The sequence below is a fragment of the Camellia sinensis genome, chromosome 3 (assembly GCF_055761805.1).
Source record: "Camellia sinensis isolate YWXY chromosome 3, ASM5576180v1, whole genome shotgun sequence".
NCBI lineage: Eukaryota > Viridiplantae > Streptophyta > Magnoliopsida > Ericales > Theaceae > Camellia > Camellia sinensis.
Genome location: NC_138963.1, coordinates 150,986,047 through 151,005,099, shown reverse-complemented (window position 1 = coordinate 151,005,099; position 19,053 = coordinate 150,986,047). Strand labels below are relative to the sequence as shown.

The 19,053-nt window shown below is 39.4% G+C and overlaps 1 protein-coding gene and 1 pseudogene across 1 annotated transcript; both read right to left on the bottom strand.

Moving 5' to 3' along the window:
- Positions 1-6,751: 6,751 nt before the first annotated feature.
- On the bottom strand, positions 6,752-7,483 carry LOC145821920 (secreted RxLR effector protein 161 pseudogene; annotated as a pseudogene).
- Positions 7,484-10,344: 2,861 nt separating this feature from the next.
- LOC145821919 (uncharacterized) lies at positions 10,345-11,115 on the bottom strand. The gene has a single exon (XM_082918492.1). It carries the CDS (start codon positions 11,113-11,115, stop codon positions 10,345-10,347), a length of 771 nt encoding a protein of 256 aa, XP_082774618.1.
- Positions 11,116-19,053: the final 7,938 nt, after the last annotated feature.

Genomic DNA, 19,053 nt, shown 5'->3' with positions numbered 1-19,053 from the left:
TCGGAACCCTTAGTGGGGGAGGGACTTGCTGTGAAGCTGACGCCCCTGTTTGCTGTTGCAATCTCACAATTAACTCCGCTTGCTCATTCATAACTGTGGCTTGTTGTTTGGCGAATTCTGCCTGTCGGACAGCATCTTGCTGCATCACTTTCATGTTTTCTTGGAGTTGGCGCACCATCTCTTCTAAACTAGCCATGCTGCTCTGTTCTGACTGAATTGTCGGTATATGTTCCCTTTCTGCGGGTGAAACAGGATCCTGATCCCTACTGTACACAGGTGGGGTAGACAAAGCCCTCTGTACTGATTGTTGAGCTGATGCCCTCTGCCTAGTTGTTCTCTGTTTAGTAACCGGGGGTAGAGAGTGGTACACTGGTTGTCCGTCTATCAGATCCTCAGATCGATGGAGCCGACGACCTCTGATCCAGAGTGCTTGGGGAATATCTACCGGGTTGGAAGCAATGATGCTAAACTACCTAGCAAAAAGATAAATAAAGCAGTAAATAAACTAACAACCGGACAGCGTAACGGCATAAAATAAACACACACAATGTACAGTTGGGTATCCATAATACACAGTTGGTAAGCCGAACACACTGTTCCTCGATACTGATCACTGTTCCCCAAAATCTCTGTTCTCACAACTAAACCTGATACCCGCAGATAACTGATTCTCATAAACTGATACTGATGCCCTCAGGCCTGATACTCAATTTTGCAAACTGATATGCACATTCCTGTAGAGCAACACTCTAAAAGCACATAGCAAGTAAAGAGAACCAAAACACCCCTATGTTGGGGTAGGGTTTCCCTGTCCTATTTTGTCAGGAGCTAGGGTTCTACTACGCACACAGCGGTTTCAAACAACCTATAAACGGGTAAGCAACCTGTCCTAGCTTGGAATGGTCACTATGGATTCGAATATGCACTAGGTCGAATGGTCGAAAAGGGTGCCCCGGTAAAACCGAGGTTTGTGTTCCCATACTGTCAAAGCCCATAACCGGTCAGCCTTATGGTCATGCCTTGACAAGACAAGCCTCCGGCAAACCGTTCAGGAATGGCAGATGGCAAACACAGTGTCCTAGGCGCACCAATGCAAATGCAAATGCAAAGAGACACATAAATGAAATCAAAACAAGATATCACGAGTTCGAGTCAAGCTCTCTAATTTCCCCAGCGGAGTTGCCAGAAACTGTAGACGCGCCCGCGTGGGGCCCTCGCCACAGTTCGGACTCGATTCGTGTCACGGTTCTTAATCTTGAACCAAAGAGTCCAAATCTGGCAAATCGTTTTGAGAAAACAGATTTTAGGAAAGAAGTGCCAAACATGGACTGTTTTTCCAGATACAGAGTCGCCACCTAAATATTTTTTATGGGGGAATTTAGGAAACCCTGACTCGGTGCCGAAGGCCACATGTCCGTCATCACCGGAGTTGTCTCGGCTCGGGAGCTAGGGTACGATTGGGGAAGGTCAGCTATAAGCACCCCCTCTCGCCCGATCCGAAGATCGGCCTCTACTAACCGTGATATCCGTTTTTTGAAAACTTTATATGTTCTTATTCCATTTATTAGCCTAGAATTACTATGTTATGCGCACATCAAACAAGTATAGACTAGATTGCCTAATTTGGAAACACGCATTGCATATCCGTTTGTTTTGAAAAGCGCTTTGGAAATTGCTACTCGCAAGTAGGCTAAAGTACGGATTTCAACGAGTTTTTCCAACTCAAACAATCCAACCTTCACCCACAGGCATTCAAACAGTTTATAACAAATAAGCATCTAGCCGCATGGTAAGCACGTTATCATGGCAATATTCACACGCATGCAATATGCTAAAGCGAAAATACTTACATCGTACTCCGTGCCAAAACAACAAACTAGTTAGCAAACATGCATGTCCTAGTTCATGTCAAGTTCACTAATGCAACGCATGCAGGATGCAATTAGAGTAGGCTCGGCTAACCTAATCATGGCATGCGAAAATGCGATCAATTTGATGCACATATTCAATTTGGAATTGGGGTACAAATGCAGTTAGCATGATGTACCGAGCCTAATGCATGCAATACAAATGCATGAATGCACGCATGCATAGCATAAGGTATGCTAATTTCAAAAATGCCCTAATCTACCATCATAAGCAGGTAAATAAAAGGGAAAAAAGACGTGAGGTTGGAAGACATACACACACTCACGCACACTTATTACATAATTGCCCTCACTCGGAGGGGCCAAATGAATATTACAGTCCGAATAATAAACAAATAAATTATTACAAAACTTCTAATTTACTTAATAGGATGAATGCAAAAGGAAGAAAGGTGGCCACAGCCCCCTGCCTCGGGATGCGCGTGTGATGCATGCTCGAAACCCGGCTCGCCTGGAAAACCCGTACCATACCCCTGCCACCTCTGTTTATACTGCCCTGTCTCTCTAAAAATTGCCAAAGCCCTAGGACAGGTTCCTTGCATACTGCAGAGTACCACCGGCTAGGGGAAATTCCCACCGGCAGTGCAGAATTTCCATCGGCTGTTTTTGGGTTTATCGGCCATTCATCAATGACCGATCGACACTGAATTATGCCGGTCGGCAGAAGCTTCCTGCAAAAGACAAATTTGACAGCAACAGAGAACAGACAGTATATGGCATGGGATTTCAGGCACATGTGAGTATGGTCATGCTTCCCATCATGCTTTGAACTCAGGGAAGCATGGCCCTCGATCCTCGAGCCATCAATGGTTCATGATAGCCCAAGGGATCAAGTTTGCCACTTGATGTAAAGATGCATGCAACCACACAAATGAGGACCAAGACCCTATCATGCCGAAGTCAAGGGTCCCGGTGACCGAGAATCAAGGCACATTACATCACTCATAGTATGAATGTTCCTTGACTCTCACACTTGGTTTGACACCCCAAACCAAGTAATGCAATGCATGTTATACTCACATGGCTCAAAATGCAACATGGTACTAATTATACAAGGCATACTAATTGTCATGCAACTAATATGGCAAGAATGTAATGCTAGGCATGCAAGATGCAAATGCAATGCAAACATGGACCATTTAAGGAATGGGATCAACATATTACAAAACTTAATGAAGCAATCATGCAATGGACATGAGACAAGCATGCAAGAGGCCCTTAAACCGTAAAGGGGCAGACCTTGATCCACCCCAAAACAGTGGCCAAAAATGCCTAGAAAGGTGGACCAATACTCATGCTAACAAGCAAACCAATGGTCCTAAGGTTAAGGCACAAAAAGGAAGCACTTCACTCCCACCAACAAGACCACTCATGGCATGACTTAGACAAGCCAAAATAGAAATTTAACATGCAAAGATGGACTTCAAAAGCCGTTAACATGGCAGCTAAAGTGGCTTCAAAGAGATGTATGCACCAAAGCTCATATCTAGGCATAAAGGGGTACACCCTCAAGGCATGAAAGAGGTCACACATGCACACATACAAACATGATTCTTGGACTGAAATGTGGTCCTAAATGATGCCAAATCATGGGGATGGTCAAAGTTATGCATGCTAGAGGTCAATGTGCTCAAAGCTTACAAGCCAAAAACACAAAGGGATGACATCAAACCATGCAAGCATGACTGAAATAAAGGGCCAACAGACCTTAAACATGGTAAAATAATGCCAACACCTTCATGGAACCAAGCCAACACATGCAAGAATCATGGCCTAAACACAAGATACAATTCTAGGCCAAATAGAGGAATGTAAAGCAAGTATATTAAGCATGCAAATGGGTACAAATCCGGCCAAAAACAGAGATCACATATGACCCAAAACACCCAAAAATCTTCTGAAATGGGGCCGAAAATGATCAAGCATACATGTTACCCTTTTAAGCCAAAATGCAAGGAAACAAGGCAATGAAGGGAGAGGGGTGTCCCTCCCCTATGCAAGACTTCAAACCACCTTCCTCACCGCTGAAAATCCACTGGTTTTCAGTGGTGAGAAGACCAAAACACTTAAGCAAACAAAGCCTTACCAAAGAGGCAACAAAAAGGCCAAATAAGGCCTAAGAGGGTGAGTTTAAACTCAAACCATGAAAGACTCTTAATGAAAGTTCTTAAGCATGAAAATACAAGCCTTTGTTATGTTATGCACAAAAACTAAATCAGCAAGTAAAATAGGTAAAAAGCTAGTGCAAGTTTGGGGAAACTAAAGTAAAATGCTCACCCTTGAAGCACACTTCAAGAACAGCCAAGGTAGCCTCCTTCTTTTGATCAAAAACAGCCCAAAAACTCAAGAATCAACCCTCAAAGTCCTCAATCTCGGAGCAAGGTGTAATAGTGTGTGTATTGGTGCAAAAGTAAGGTAAAATCACACTTTTAGGCCAAGAAACACACACAAAGGAGGAGAGAGAGGGAGATATAGAGATAGGGTGTATCTATATGTAGAAGCTCTGGTTTTGCCTTCCAAGTCTCTAACCTAGAGCAAAGAGAAGGCCTCTCCTCTTATAGAACTCCCTCTTGCAAAGCTTATACAACAAGCTTGCTTAGAGGGAGATCCCTCCATACACGTGTATGGAGGGAAGCAGAGTTGGTGCCAGCTATCATAGCTGGCACAAAATATCTACATAAAGTAGATGAACAGTGGCCGGCTGCCCAAAAATGTCATTTTGACAAAATTTAGTGCCGACCGGCAACAAACAGTGCCGATGGCATCAAAAACCAGCCTGTGACCTCTAGCCACTGCCGGTGGTGTGTGGGGATGCCTCACAAGGCATTCCCTGCCCCTCCAAGGCAAAACACAAGTGTTTGGTGCAAAACTAGACACAAAACGGTCAAGTTCGGAGATCCTGAGGCAGGGCGCGTAGCCGAGACCTCCGGGAACTCCAAACGAACACAAACCTGGATGATCACCGAGTGTTCAAGCGGTGACGTCCAAGTCTTGAGGACGGTCAAAAATGGGGTGTCTACAGCTCCTTACCGACATCATCTAGGACCTCCATGACCTCGTCTTCAATCTCTGTCTCTTTTGGCTCTCGAATGTTGCAAGTGGACTTCGTTGCTGCCATGGAGCAACTTTTTGCCTACAGTTGATCTCCTCTGACTTCTTCAATTCCATGCTCTGTGGGGAACCGTAGTAGTTGATGCAATGTTGAGGGAACTGCCCCCATTGCGTGCAACCATGGTCTTCCCAAGATGATGTTATATGGTGAGGGTGTGTCAATCACCATAAATTCTGTTTTGATCTTCTTAGTACCAGCTTGTACTTCCACGCTTGCTGCGCCTAGTGGCCATGTCGGCGTTCCATTGAAGCCGACCATAGGGTTGCTGGATTGTTCCAGGTCGTCAGGATGAAGCCCAGCTCCTTGTAACATCTGATATACATGATGTCACAAGAACTGCCTTGATCTATTAGGATGCGTTTTACTTGGCATTCCCCAACCTGGAGGGATACTACCAAGGCATCATTATGCGGATGTTGGACCATCTCTAGGTCGGCTTCGGTGAAGGTTATCATTGGTCCTTGGCTTTCTTCATGCTGAGGTCTTTTTTCCCCGATTTGGTAGACATACTGTAAATGCCTTACCCTCTGGGTTTCTCCTCTGACTTTGTTCTCATTGACCCTTGAGTGGATCACATTAACCACCCTTGGCCCTCCTGCCTGTGGTTGCTGTGCTGGAGGTGGTGGAGCTGCTGGTACTTGAGGCAATCTTGCATGTTCTTCTCTTGTCTTGGCTTCATCGATAAGGTCCCTCAGATGGCCTTGTCTTACCAAGTCTTCTAAGTGTGCTTTTAGGACTCTGCAACCCTGAGTTGGGTGCCCTTCTTCATTGTGGTAAGCACAACGCCTACCAACGTTTCTTCCCATGAACTCCCCTGGTGTTCTTACTAGAGTTCTGAAATAGGGTTGGTTTCGTATTTGGTCCAAGACTTTATGGATAGGGATATGGAACACCGTTGTCACTGCCTGTTTACCCTTCAACTCTGGTTCTTGTTTGGTCGGTCCGTTGTTACCTCGGCCTTGCTTCGGCGAGCCGTTTCCTTTTTCCTGTTTTATCTCTTTGTTTCCCGATGTATTTTCCTCGGCTCTAGCGTACTTCTCAATTCTTGCCATGAGTTCTTCCATGCTTTTTGGCAGTGTTTTTGCCAAAGACTTCCGTAGTGGGCAGTCATCTTTAAGGCCGTTCTTGAAAGATACGACCGCCACTTCTTGGTTGCATTCGGGTATTCGATTGAACACCTCGTAGTATCTCTTCGCGTAGGCCCTAAGGCCTTCTTCCTTGGTGATTCTTAAAGCCATCAGGGCGTCGACCCTCAGGGGCTGTAGTTTGTTCGTTACAAACTTGGCCACAAACATCTCGGTCAGGCCTTCCCTTGTCTTCACGCTTCCCTTTGGTAGCTGAAAATATTAATATTGAGAGAGAGAGAGAGTGATTGAAAGACTAAACATAGACTCTTTATTTTAATATCTTAAGCCTTACAATGCTACTCCATTATATAGGAGGTTTATACAATATGATCAGATGGAGGCCACGAGGCCACGAGGCCAAAAACACAAACAAGCAGGCCACGAGGCCACTACATATTTAACTATACATTAATATATATTACATATATATCAGCATACACTCTGTTTATTATTATAATAACTAGCTTGATTAACCACCGAAAGCATATGAAATAAATTAATCACCGAAAGCATATGAAATAAAGAAAAGGGCTTGATGCATATGGCATCTGATGAAAACGTGGCTTGATTTTCAACACTCCCCCTCAAGCAACGTTGTAGATGTTAATCATGCCCAATTTGTCCGTCAGATCTTCGAAGTTAACTCGAGCAAGAGCTTTGGTGAGAATGTCAGCTTTTTGACAGTTTGTTGGAGTGTAGCTGACTTGAAAAACTCCCTCTTCAATCTTTTCCTTGATAAAGTGTCGATCTATCTCCACGTGCTTAGTGCGATCATGATGAACCGGATTCTTAGCGATACTGATGGCGGCTTGGTTGTCGCAGTATAAAACCATGGGATGCTCAGATGGAACTCGTAATTCTTCTAACAGTCTGTTCAACCAGATTCCCTCACAGATACCTAGGGCCATAGCACGAAATTCTGCCTCAGCACTACTACGGGCGACCACTGACTGTTTCTTGCTTCGCCATGTAACCGCGTTCCCCCAAACAAATGAACAATAGCCAGAGGTTGATCTTCGATCAGTTACTGAACCTGCCCAATCTGCGTCTGAAAAAATCTCAATTTTTCTATTTGTTGTTCTTTGGAAGAAGAGACCCTTTCTCGGTGTCTTTTTTAGGTACCTCAATATTCTGGTCACAGCAGTCATGTGTTTGTCGGTAGGATTGTTCATGAATTGACTGACCACACTAACAGAGAAGCCGATGTCTGGCCTTGTATGAGAAAGATAAATGAGTTTTCCCACAAGACGTTGATATCTCCCTTTATCACTTGGTGCACTACCGTCACTTTCTTCCAATTTGATAGTTGTGTCCATAGGAGTTTCTGCCGGCTTGCATCCTAGCATCCCTGTTTCATTCAGTAAGTCTAGAACGTATTTACGTTGTGAGACGACTATACCTTTCTTTGACCTAGCAATTTCCATTCCAAGAAGTACTTAAGATTTCCAAGATCTTTAATCTCAAATTCCTTTGTTAGGAATGTTTGAAGTAAGCCAATTTCCTCTTCATGATCACCTGTTAGAATTATGTCATCCACATAAACAATGATAATTGCCAATTTCCCTCCTAGGGAGTGCTTCACAAATAATGTATGATCGGATTGACATTGAACAAAACCGTACCCTTTTACTGCCTTAGTGAACCGTTCAAACCAGGCCCTGGGAGATTGTTTGAGACCATACAAGGATTTTCGGAGTCTGCAAACTTTGTTGAAATTTGATGTCGTCTCAAGTCCAGCCGGAATGTCCATGTAAACTTCTTCCGCTAAGTCACCATTGAGGAAGGCATTTTTTACATCAAGTTGGTGAAGTGACCAATCAAGATTAGCTGCCAAGGATAAAAGTACACGAACAGTGTTGAGCTTGGCAACCGGAGCAAAGGTTTCTTGATAGTCAATGCCATAGGATTGGGAGAATCCTTTGGCAACCAACCGAGCTTTATAACGTTCCACATTACCATCTGCCTTGTGCTTTACTGTGAAAATCCATTTACATCCAACGGGTTTCTTACCTCTTGGAAGATCAGTAATTTCCCAAGTACCATTCGTTTCCAGAGCCCGAACTTCCTCAATGACTGCTGCCTTCCACTGAGGAGACTTGAAGGCTTCCTGAATATTCCGAGGAATGTGTATCTCCGTGATGCTAGAAGTGAAGGCACGGAACGAAGGTGATAGATTATCATAAGAAATAAAGTTCCCAATGGGATGCTGAGTACATGATCTAACTCCTTTTCTCCAAGCTATGGGCATATTAAGAATACTGTTTTCGAACTCAGAATCAACAGTACTATCTGTGGTAAGAAGATTGTTACCTGGAATGTTGCTTGGATTAGAACCCGGTTCAGCCTCATGGGATTGTTGAGAAAGTGCTCCTTCCTCCATTTCCTCTTGGATGTGTTCATTATCCCGCAAGGCAACAATGAACTCGGAATTTTCGGCAGGTACAGATGGATTCAATGACTCAGGAGGTGTGGGATTTTTGGTGGTGATGGATGGCTCACTAAATGACTCAGGGGTCCAAAATTGATATTCCTGGGTTGGAGTCTCCCCCTGAATATCAATTTTAGGGTAGTAAGACTGGGTTTCAAAAAATGTGACATCCATGGAAGTGTAGAATTTCCTAGTGACCGGAGAGTAACACTTATACCCTTTCTGATGTGACGAATACCCAATGAAGACACACTTGAGCGACCGGGGATCAAGTTTACCTCGATACTGTTGATGGACATGAACAAAGACAGAACACCCGAAAATTTTGGGTGGGATGGTGGAGATGAGGCGAGTAGTGGGAAAGGATTTTAGGAGAAGTTGACAAGGAGTTTGGAATTGTAGTACCTTAGATGGCATCCTATTGATAAGATAGGCAGCTGTAAGAACAGCTTCCCCCCAGAAGAATTGTGGAACATTTGTGGAAAACATGAGTGATCTAGCAACATCTAACAAATGCCGATTTTTCCGTTCAGCGATGCCGTTTTGTTGTGGGGTGTCAACACATGAACTTAAGTGAACTATCCCTTTGTCTGCTAAAAAATCTCCTAGAATTGAGTTGAAATAGTCCCGAGCGTTATCAGACTTTAGAATTTGGATTTTTGACTGGAATTGTGTCTGAATCATAATTTGAAAATTTTTGAAGATTTGGCTCGTTTCAAATTTGTCTTTCATGAGGAAGACCCAGGTTAATCTAGTGTGATCATCTATGAATGTGACAAACCACCTAGTACCAGTTACATTTTTTATTCTGGATGGACCCCAGATATCACTATGAATTAGTGAGAATGGACGAGACGCTTTATAGGATTGAATGGGAAAATGGGACCGTACATGCTTAGAAAATTGACAGATTTCACAATCAAAAGGTTTTGGATTTTTATTAAATAATGAAGGAAATAAATGCTTAAGATACATAACATTAGGATGACCTAAGCGATAGTGCCACAACATAATTGCTCTATCGTTATTTTGACACGAAACCGAAAAAGAACTACCACAAATTGCCGTTTGAGGTTGTTCTTGTGGATAGTGGCGTTCCTTAAGGATGTAGAGTCCAGAGCATTCCTCAGCATTGCCAATCATCTTCCCCGAATCCAAATCCTGAAATTCACAATGAGTGGAGAAAAAATTAGTAACACACCTCTTTTCCTTAGTGAGTTTACTAATTGACAATAAATTACAGTCCAAGTCAGGAACAAGGAGAACAGAGTTGAGAATAAGATTCCTAGACAGCACAACTGAACCTGTACCGGCAACCTTTGATAGTGAACCATCTGCTATTCGGACCGTTAAATTATTTTGACATGAGTTATATGTATCAAAAATTGTTGCATCTCCCGTCATATGATCAGATGCTCCTGAGTCCACAATCCAAGGTTTTTTACGTTTCTTACTAACAGTAAAGGCGTTCAAAGAATTACCTTTGTGAGCCAAGGTTCCGGATCCTATGATGTGGTTGGAAGACGAACCAGATTGTGACTGTAGTAGTTTCTGGAGCATCTCCATTTGCTCCTTGGTGAAAGGGCTTGCTTCAGGTTGTGGTGATGGTTCATTTGTACCTACATGATTACCTCGTCCTTCTTTCTCAAGAGGCTGACGTGGTTTCCAATCTACTGGCTTTCCATGAATCTTCCAGCAAGTTTCTCTCGAGTGACCCGGCTTTCTGCAATGATCACACCAAGGCCTACCTCATTTATTTTTCTGACGGTTGTCGATAGGAGCGAATTGAGTCTTAAGAGCCGAGCTTTCTGCCATATTCAGTTGTTGATGAGATCCCATCATGAGTTTTTTCCGACTTTCTTCGCGACGGACTTCAGAGAATGCCTCTCTAAGGTTAGGGAGCGGTTTTACTCCCATAATTCTTCCTCTGATTTCATCAAGATTTGTGTTCAATCCTAACAAGAATTTAAACACACGCTTCCCTTCGACAATCTTTTTATATAACAGACCATCAGTAACACACTGCCAGTTATGAACCTCAAACGTATCAAGTTGACGCCATAGACGAGTAAGGGTATTGAAATATTCAGTTACCGTAAGATTGTCTTGACGTAAATTGTGAAGGGAGCTTTCAAGCTGGATGATTTCAGATGTGTTTTCCTTGTCTGAAAACGTTTCTTTTGCCATGTCCCAGATCTCTTTGGCAGTATCAAATGACAGAAAATTTTCGCCAATGTCAGTGGTCATAGAGTTGACGAGCCACGACATGACCATATTATTTTCAGCTATCCACCTTTTGTAGGTTGATGCTGTGGTTTCTGGTAGCGCCGAGGCTCCGGTGATGTAGTCATCTTTCTCCTTTCCCCGTATAAACATTAACATGGATTGAGACCATTGCAAATAATTTTGCCCATTCAGTTTATGGGCAGTGATCGGAAGATGAGAGGTTTCCATTTGATGAGAGGATGAAGATGATGAGATGATAATATCAGAAGAAGAGGAGGATGAGTTGATAGTCATTCCGAAAGCTGGACCGTATTTAGTCATGCAATAGAAGGATATATTTGAGTAAAAGAGAAAAATTCGAATATTGACTGAAGAGGCGAAAATGACGAGACAGGATTACACCTGCTCTGATACCATGAAAATATTAATATTGAGAGAGAGAGAGAGTGATTGAAAGACTAAACATAGACTCTTTATTTTAATATCTTAAGCCTTACAATGCTACTCCATTATATAGGAGGTTTATACAATATGATCAGATGGAGGCCACGAGGCCACGAGGCCAAAAACACAAACAAGCAGGCCACGAGGCCACTACATATTTAACTATACATTAATATATATTACATATATATCAGCATACACTCTGTTTATTATTATAATAACTAGCTTGATTAACCACCGAAAGCATATGAAATAAATTAATCACCGAAAGCATATGAAATAAAGAAAAGGGCTTGATGCATATGGCATCTGATGAAAACGTGGCTTGATTTTCAACAGTAGCTTATGGAACCAATCGGATGCAATTTCCCCAAAAGATGAGGGAAATACTTTGCAGAGCAATGGCTCGTTCCCACTGTATAATGCCATTGAGTTCAGGTATAGTCCAACATGAAAGTTGGGGTCTGACTTACCATCATAAATTTGGAACCTCGGCATACTGAATCTCTTTGGTGCTTCAAATTTGTCAAGTTCCACCGAGAATGGTGTTCTCTGCTTAACTTTGTAAGTCACCTCGGCTTCAGCATTCTACTGCTTCCTTTTGAAGTAGTCCCTTAAGTCTTCCTTACTCCTACCTGGAGCTCGGCTATCTCTGGACTTCAATCTTTTTGGCACACTACTTTCGGCCTCGTGGTGGGCTCGTTTCGATCTTTCTCCATGGGTTGTGTCAAAGCAGAGTGCTTGCCCTTGAACATGACGATGTTCTTTGGGTCCTGGATCCTTCATGCGATGTGTCCTTTGGGACTCTTCTTGCCTTGGTTCCTCTCGTCCGACTTCCCTGGAACGTCGGTGAGAGTGGCTTCCACTCCTGGTGTGCTGAGGGGCTTCGGAGATTACTTTTCTCCCTCCCTTCTGGGTATTAATCGCTGGCATTGGAGTATCTTGCAGCGGGTATGGTGGCTGCATAACATTGTTTTGCATCATGAAGTTGACCACTTGACTATAGGTCTGCCAGTTTGTTTGCCAAGTCTTTTACTTCCTCATCCCTTCGTAGGCACCTATCCCTCCAAACCTGAAGGTTATCTTCGTTGTAGTACTTGCTTTGTTTTGTCCTTTTTGAAGCGTCGCCCTCCTGGCCGATGTCTTTTTCTCCGTGGCCCTGGTCATGATTTTCTGTACTGTGGTTGTCTCCTTCAACGTCAAGGTCGATTGGTCTACCACTCCCAGCAGGAGTTTCGCCCCCAATGTTTCCCCCTTGTCCGTCACTGGCCATCTATTCTTCTAAGATTCCCACAGACGGCGCCAAATTGTGTGGGTGATTTTTTGACCACACTGCCCGCCTAGTAATCAGCTGGAGAGCACTGGCAGAATAGATGGCTTCAGCGAACCTGTAATAGAAAGAAAAAGGCTCCGGCGATGGCTCTTCCACCCGGGGGCACTCCGACGATCAAGTCAGTATATCTCTCAAAGATAATCAAGTGCTAAACTCACAAGCTTGAGTATAAAACTGCGTACCTTAGACCCATGGGGGTGCCTCTCTTTTATAGTTTACTCAATCCTAATCCCACTAGAAGCCTGACTTCTATGGACTCCAATTCAATACCGACTTTGGATTCTTCAAGAGATAAAGATAAACTCCCTAAGAGCTTTATCCTTATCTTGGCTAAGTCTCCTCGTTGTCCTAGGACTCCTGTCCCTTATCTTCTTATCTCGGATTCCGATATCTTCGGAGATAACCTCGGCAACTCCGAGATCACCTCGGCGTAACTACCACGACACGTGGTACTTCGGCTGATACGTCGGCGTCGCCATGCCACGTGTTGGTATCCAAAAAATATATCCCCACACATTGTTTATGGCACGATTGGTTTGCATTCAACATTTGGCAATGTGAGGGCCGCATCAATATTAAATTAGGTAAAATTTTATTATATTTTAATTTAAAATTTTTTTTTGGGCAAAACACTAATAAATCCCAAATTTTAATTTGCTAAACCATTTGGTCCTTTTTTTTTATTTTGTAGACTGATAAGTCCTATTTGAATGTCAATTACGTATATACCCATTTGTTTAACACGTAATTTTTTTTTTGATGGAGGGCAAATGTAAGTTTTTACTGATGTTGTAATGACAAAAATACCCAAAAAGCTTACTATAGGCTTTTTTATGATTTCCCTCCTTTCCGAACATCAGCAACATCGACTACACCATCAACATTAACTACATCATCAGAACATCAGCAACGTCGACTACACCATCAACATTAACTACATCATCAACATCAGGAAACATCAACTACACCATCACCATCAGCAACATCAAGTACATCATCAACATCAGGAAACATCAACTACATCATCACCATCAGCAACATCAACTACATCATCAACATCATCAAACATCATAAAAAATCAACAACATCGTCCAAACATCATCAACATTAGCAACATCAACTACATCATCAACATCGTGAACATCATCAAAATCTTCAAACATCAATTACATCATCAACTTCATCAAACATCAGCAATATCAACTACATCATCAACATCATCAAACATCAACTACATCATCAAAGTCACGAACATCATCAAACATCATCGCCGGAGTCGCCTCCCACCTTGTGCCGCCGCTTATCATCAAACATCATCAATAAACTACATCATCAACGTCATTACACCATCAACATTAACTACATCGGTTATCATAAAACATCATCAAACATCATCGCGAACATCATCAAACACCATCGCCGGCGTCGCCTTCCACCTTGTGCCACCGCTTCGTACCTCGACGCTGCCTCAGACGCTATAGATCTTCAAACTCTCTCTCTCTCTCTCTCTCTCTCTCTTAGTCGCCGAAATCGCAGAGCTATAGATCTAAGCATGCCATCGCCAGAGCTATAGATCTAAGCATGCCTCATGCCGCCACTCCACAACATTGTATCCGGCGTCGACGATCGAGATCTGGAAGGTCGTAGATCTACGAATCTTCATTTTTTTCTATCACTGATCTGTGCTGTATATTTTTCTTTTTTCTGTCACTGATCTACCCAACATCATCGGCGGCCGAAACACTGGACAGACTCCACCGGACGAGCTGCCATTATTGGCAAGATTAGGAGACCTGCAAAATGAAATTAATAGGGGTAAAAATGTAAACTCCGTATATACTATACCAAAAATATATACCATACCAAAAATAAAAAGGACTAAATGGTTTAAGAAAAAACACTCAGGACTAACTAGAGTAACATTTACCAAAATGGGATTTATGAGTAATTTTTCCATTATTTTTCGATTTTAATTTTACATCTTTTAAAATATATTTTCTAACAAACTCTCATTATGTCTCTATACTATTTAAATATTTTTTATTCATTTTAATTTGGAATTATTTTTTATAAACTCAACACAATTAATTTTAAAATATAAAAAGTAATATTTTTTAATGTTTGGTTAGGATAAACTACTAGCTATATTTGTTGATTTAAAACCATCTAAATTAAAATGGCTAACTTGATAACTAGTTTGATAGAGGTGAAATTTAGTAATTTATTCACTATTTTAACTAAAAATTGAAAATAACTAATTTGATGGAGATGCTCTTGGTAAGTTAGATTACAACAAAAGGGCCACAGTTGCTGGATTTAGAGTCACGTGATGCATAGCGGTGATTGTTGTGCGGCCATGGGACTCGTTTTGAGTTTTGTTTTAATGATCCAAACCGTTCAAATTTTAAAAAATATTGTGAAGAATATACATGTAAAAAATTAAATTAATCAAATATTGATAACTTTTTCATCAAATCACATTTGTATTCAATTTGATACATACATATTAATTTATATATATATATATATATATTGTTGTGCTTTGATAAAGAAATTATTGATATCTGATTAACTTAAATTTTCACGAGTATATTTTTCTCGATATTTTCTTAAATTGAATTATTCGAATTATTAAAATAAGACTTGAAACGAGGCCCACGGGCCATATCCCCACAGTCATTTGATTGACTAGAATCCTAAATATTTGACCTTCTCACTGTCCCGAGTAATAGTTATATGGATCACCAGAGTAACTGTTGTATCTTGACGCCTTTAACTAAGATCATTTGGTTGTTCGATGAGTGTTAACAGAGAAGAAATGGAAAATCAACATGTTAATGCAATTTCTCCGGAAATAAATGAAATTGTGCGAGACATTTTACAATATCCATTTTCTTCTATTATATAAAAAAGGGGTAAATTACAAATGTATCATTTGACGTTTTGTTAAAATATAAATTGCCTCTTATAATTTTAGAAATTATATCACATCCTTTTAAGTTTCTAAATGCATAACAAATGACCATTTTTATTAGTAATAAACCATCAAGTCAATTAATTTTTGGATAAATTACAAATACACTCCCTGAGGTTTGCTTAAAATACGAATTGTCCCTTGTGATTTGAAAAATTACAAATACCTTCCTATCAAAATTTTTTATTTAACAGAATTTATTGAAAAAGTGAAATTTTTAACTGTTCACCTATACAATAATAAAATTATCCGAAATATTAATTGAAATAAAATTTTAATATTATTAAAAACTGTTAATTTACTTGATGATTTATTAATAAAATGACATATTTATTATGAAATTAGAAATTTTAGGGGGCATAACGTAATTTATAGAATCACAGGAGGTAATTTGTAATTTAAGTAAAACTCAGGGGCTGTGTTTGTAATTTACTCATAACTTTTTTAATGATATCAGAAATATATTTCAATTAATAGTTCATATAATTTTATTGTTATATTGGAGAATAGTTAAAAATTTCATTTTTTCTGTTAATTTTGTTAAATAAAAAATTATAACAAGGGGATAACAAGGGGATATTTATAATTTTCAAAATTATAAGGAATAATCTGTATTGTAAGTAGATTTTAGGGATATATTTGTAATATATCCTATATAAAACTTGTGTATTATTTGATGATATTAAAAAAGGGTATGTTTTATTTGGTGTAAATGTTGTCACTTTTTTTTCTTTCTTTATTTAATTTTTAAATTTTAATTTTTAGGATAGCTCTCCATATTCAACAGGTGCTAAATTTATTATTTATTTATTTTTTCGTTTATCAAGCTTAACTGCCACATCTAATAATTTTTAAATAGTTTTTATCGTTTATCAAATCATTATATGATTTTTTTTCATTTATCAAATTATTCAAAAATTTAAATACAAAATTACAAATATATTGCATTTACAACCCTGCTAGTCCTCCTTTAAAGGAAAAATGTTGTAGAGAGGAAAAAATTGGATGAGAAGAGAACCCAATTATCAAGACGGGAAAAGGAAAGGGTTAGATTTCAAGGCAAAAGGAAACAAAATAGGAAATGGGGGCCAGACTACTTATCCACATGATTTGAGATCTCTAACATTTGTGTTATGATCTTGATAAGACTTTTTTGTTCATAAAATATTTTTGAGAGGAGTAATGTTAAAATTTTATCAAATGTCTTAGCCAGTTTGCATTAGCTAAGAACGATCCCCTGTAGACCAGCAAGCCGCACCACAAAACCACTAGTCATGCTACGCTCTGGTCAAGAGGCTATTGCGCATCTATTTATTTATTTATTTTTTCATTTATCAAGCTTAACTGCCACATCTAATAATTTTTAAATAGTTTTTATCGTTCATCAAATCATTATATGATTTTTTTTTATTTATCAAACTATTCAAAAATTTAAATACAAAATTACAAATATATTGCATTTACACCCCTGCTAGTCAAAATGTTGTAGAGAGGAAAAAATTGGATGAGAAGAGAACCCAATTATCAAGATAGGGAAAGGAAATGGTTAGATTTCAAGGCAAAAGGAAACAAAATAGGAAATGGGGACCAGACTACTTATCCACAGGATTTGAGATCTTTAACATTTGTGTTATGATCTTGATAAGACTTTTTAGTTTGTAAAATATTTTTGGGAGGAGTAATGTTAAAATTTTATCAAATGTCTTAGTCAGTTTGCATTAGCTAAGAACGATCCCTTGTGGACCAGCAAGCCGCACCACAAAACCACTAGTCACGCTACGCTCTGGTCAAGAGGCTATTGCGCATCTATCAGATTTTGGATCCCGACTCGTTAGAGCTCAAGGATTCCGAAACACAATCCTACAGAATAGATCCTGTACAAGTAAGGTCATGTCTCTCTCTCTTCTTCTCGCCTTATAAATACAGTTCGTTTTTTTGTTAACCTTTCGATGTGGGACTCTCTGTCTTTGTTGTTTTTGTTTCTGGGTTGAGCTTGTGTAAGCATTCTTCATTTTAGATTTGATTTGGATTTGAAAATCTGAGAGAGAAGAGGTTCGATTGAGAATTTGAAACACCCAAAAATGATAGAATAAAGCAGAGGCAATACAGACATATATGCTTTTCTATTAGTCTCCTTTTTTTCTTCAGTACTTTCAAATTTTGTATTGAACTATCCTGTTTTGTATACTGGAAAAAAACTCACCCCTCTATTTATATATATGAAGATGAACAGACATTTTAAAATTAAGGCAAAAACATTCCTATTTCTAAATATTTAAGGTTTGTCTTTGTGAGTGGAAGATCACCATTATCCTCATTATTTCTTGAAGTGTCTTCTCCACATTTACATGATGGATATATGTAAGTCAGTGTGTGTAGGCTCTCACTACCACCTCCCACCGACGATCACCTTTGATGAACCAACCACCTCCCCTCTCCTCTCGCCCTCCTGTTTCATCTATCTTCTCTCACAAATGCTTATCGCAACCGTGTCTTAGGTAAGCTCTGATTTTTATTTATTTTTATTTTTATTTTTATTTTTATTTTTATTTTTTTTTCTGTTACGATGTGGCCAACTCATTCCGATTGTTCAAAGGAGCTCAATTTGTGTGGATGGCTTATTATTACTAGGGGTGTTCGCGGTTTGGCAGTTCGGTTGCGTCCAAAGGAATCTCAAATCCGCCATCCGTCCGCCAGATTGGCGGATTAGAGAAAATCAATCTGCAACCGTCCGATCGTCGTCACGCATCCGTCCAAAATGCGGCGGATTGGTTCGGTTCGGTCTGTTTTGACGGATCGGTATATCCACTGCTCACCCCTAATTATTACAAAAAATATGTAATAATTTACCATAAAAATACATAATATATATCATAAAAATGCATAACCAAATACATATGGTGTCTATCAAAGGAATTTCCTTGGTAAAAACAAAACCAAAGGTAAACACAACAAAAAGAAAAAAAAAATCTTTTAGAATTAAATATGAATGTCTTCAATTCATCTTTAGTCCCGTTCCAAATGCAAATTACCATAATACTCTTTAAGTGTAATTTAACTATATATTAAATTATCATTTTATTTATCACTCTTTTTTTTTTTTTTTTTGTATTTCCTTGACTTTGTATTTTTTTTTTCCACTATAAGTTTTTGAACTTTTATAAGTTTAAAAAAAAAAAAAACCATTAATGAAATTAAGAAAGAATATATATCCATGTTTCTTATTTGAATTAATTTTGATATTTAATTTAATAAAAATAATTTAAATGAAAGAAACAAAGATGGAGATATAGATTTTAGATGTAATAAATAATAAATTATATGAGTATTTTATTATTTTCAAATATTTTATTTCGTCAAGTAAAATTCTATTTTAATTAGATGTAAGAAATGACAAATATAGTTTATTATTCTCAAATAATTTATTTTTCTTTCATTTCCTATCATCTAATTTTAATTTATTGTAACGTGATTATATATT

What these genes read in the sequence shown, in the direction of transcription:
- LOC145821919 (XM_082918492.1), bottom strand. Translation starts at nt 11,115, where the DNA reads ATGACTATCAACTCATCCTCCTCTTCTTCTGATATTATCATCTCATCA.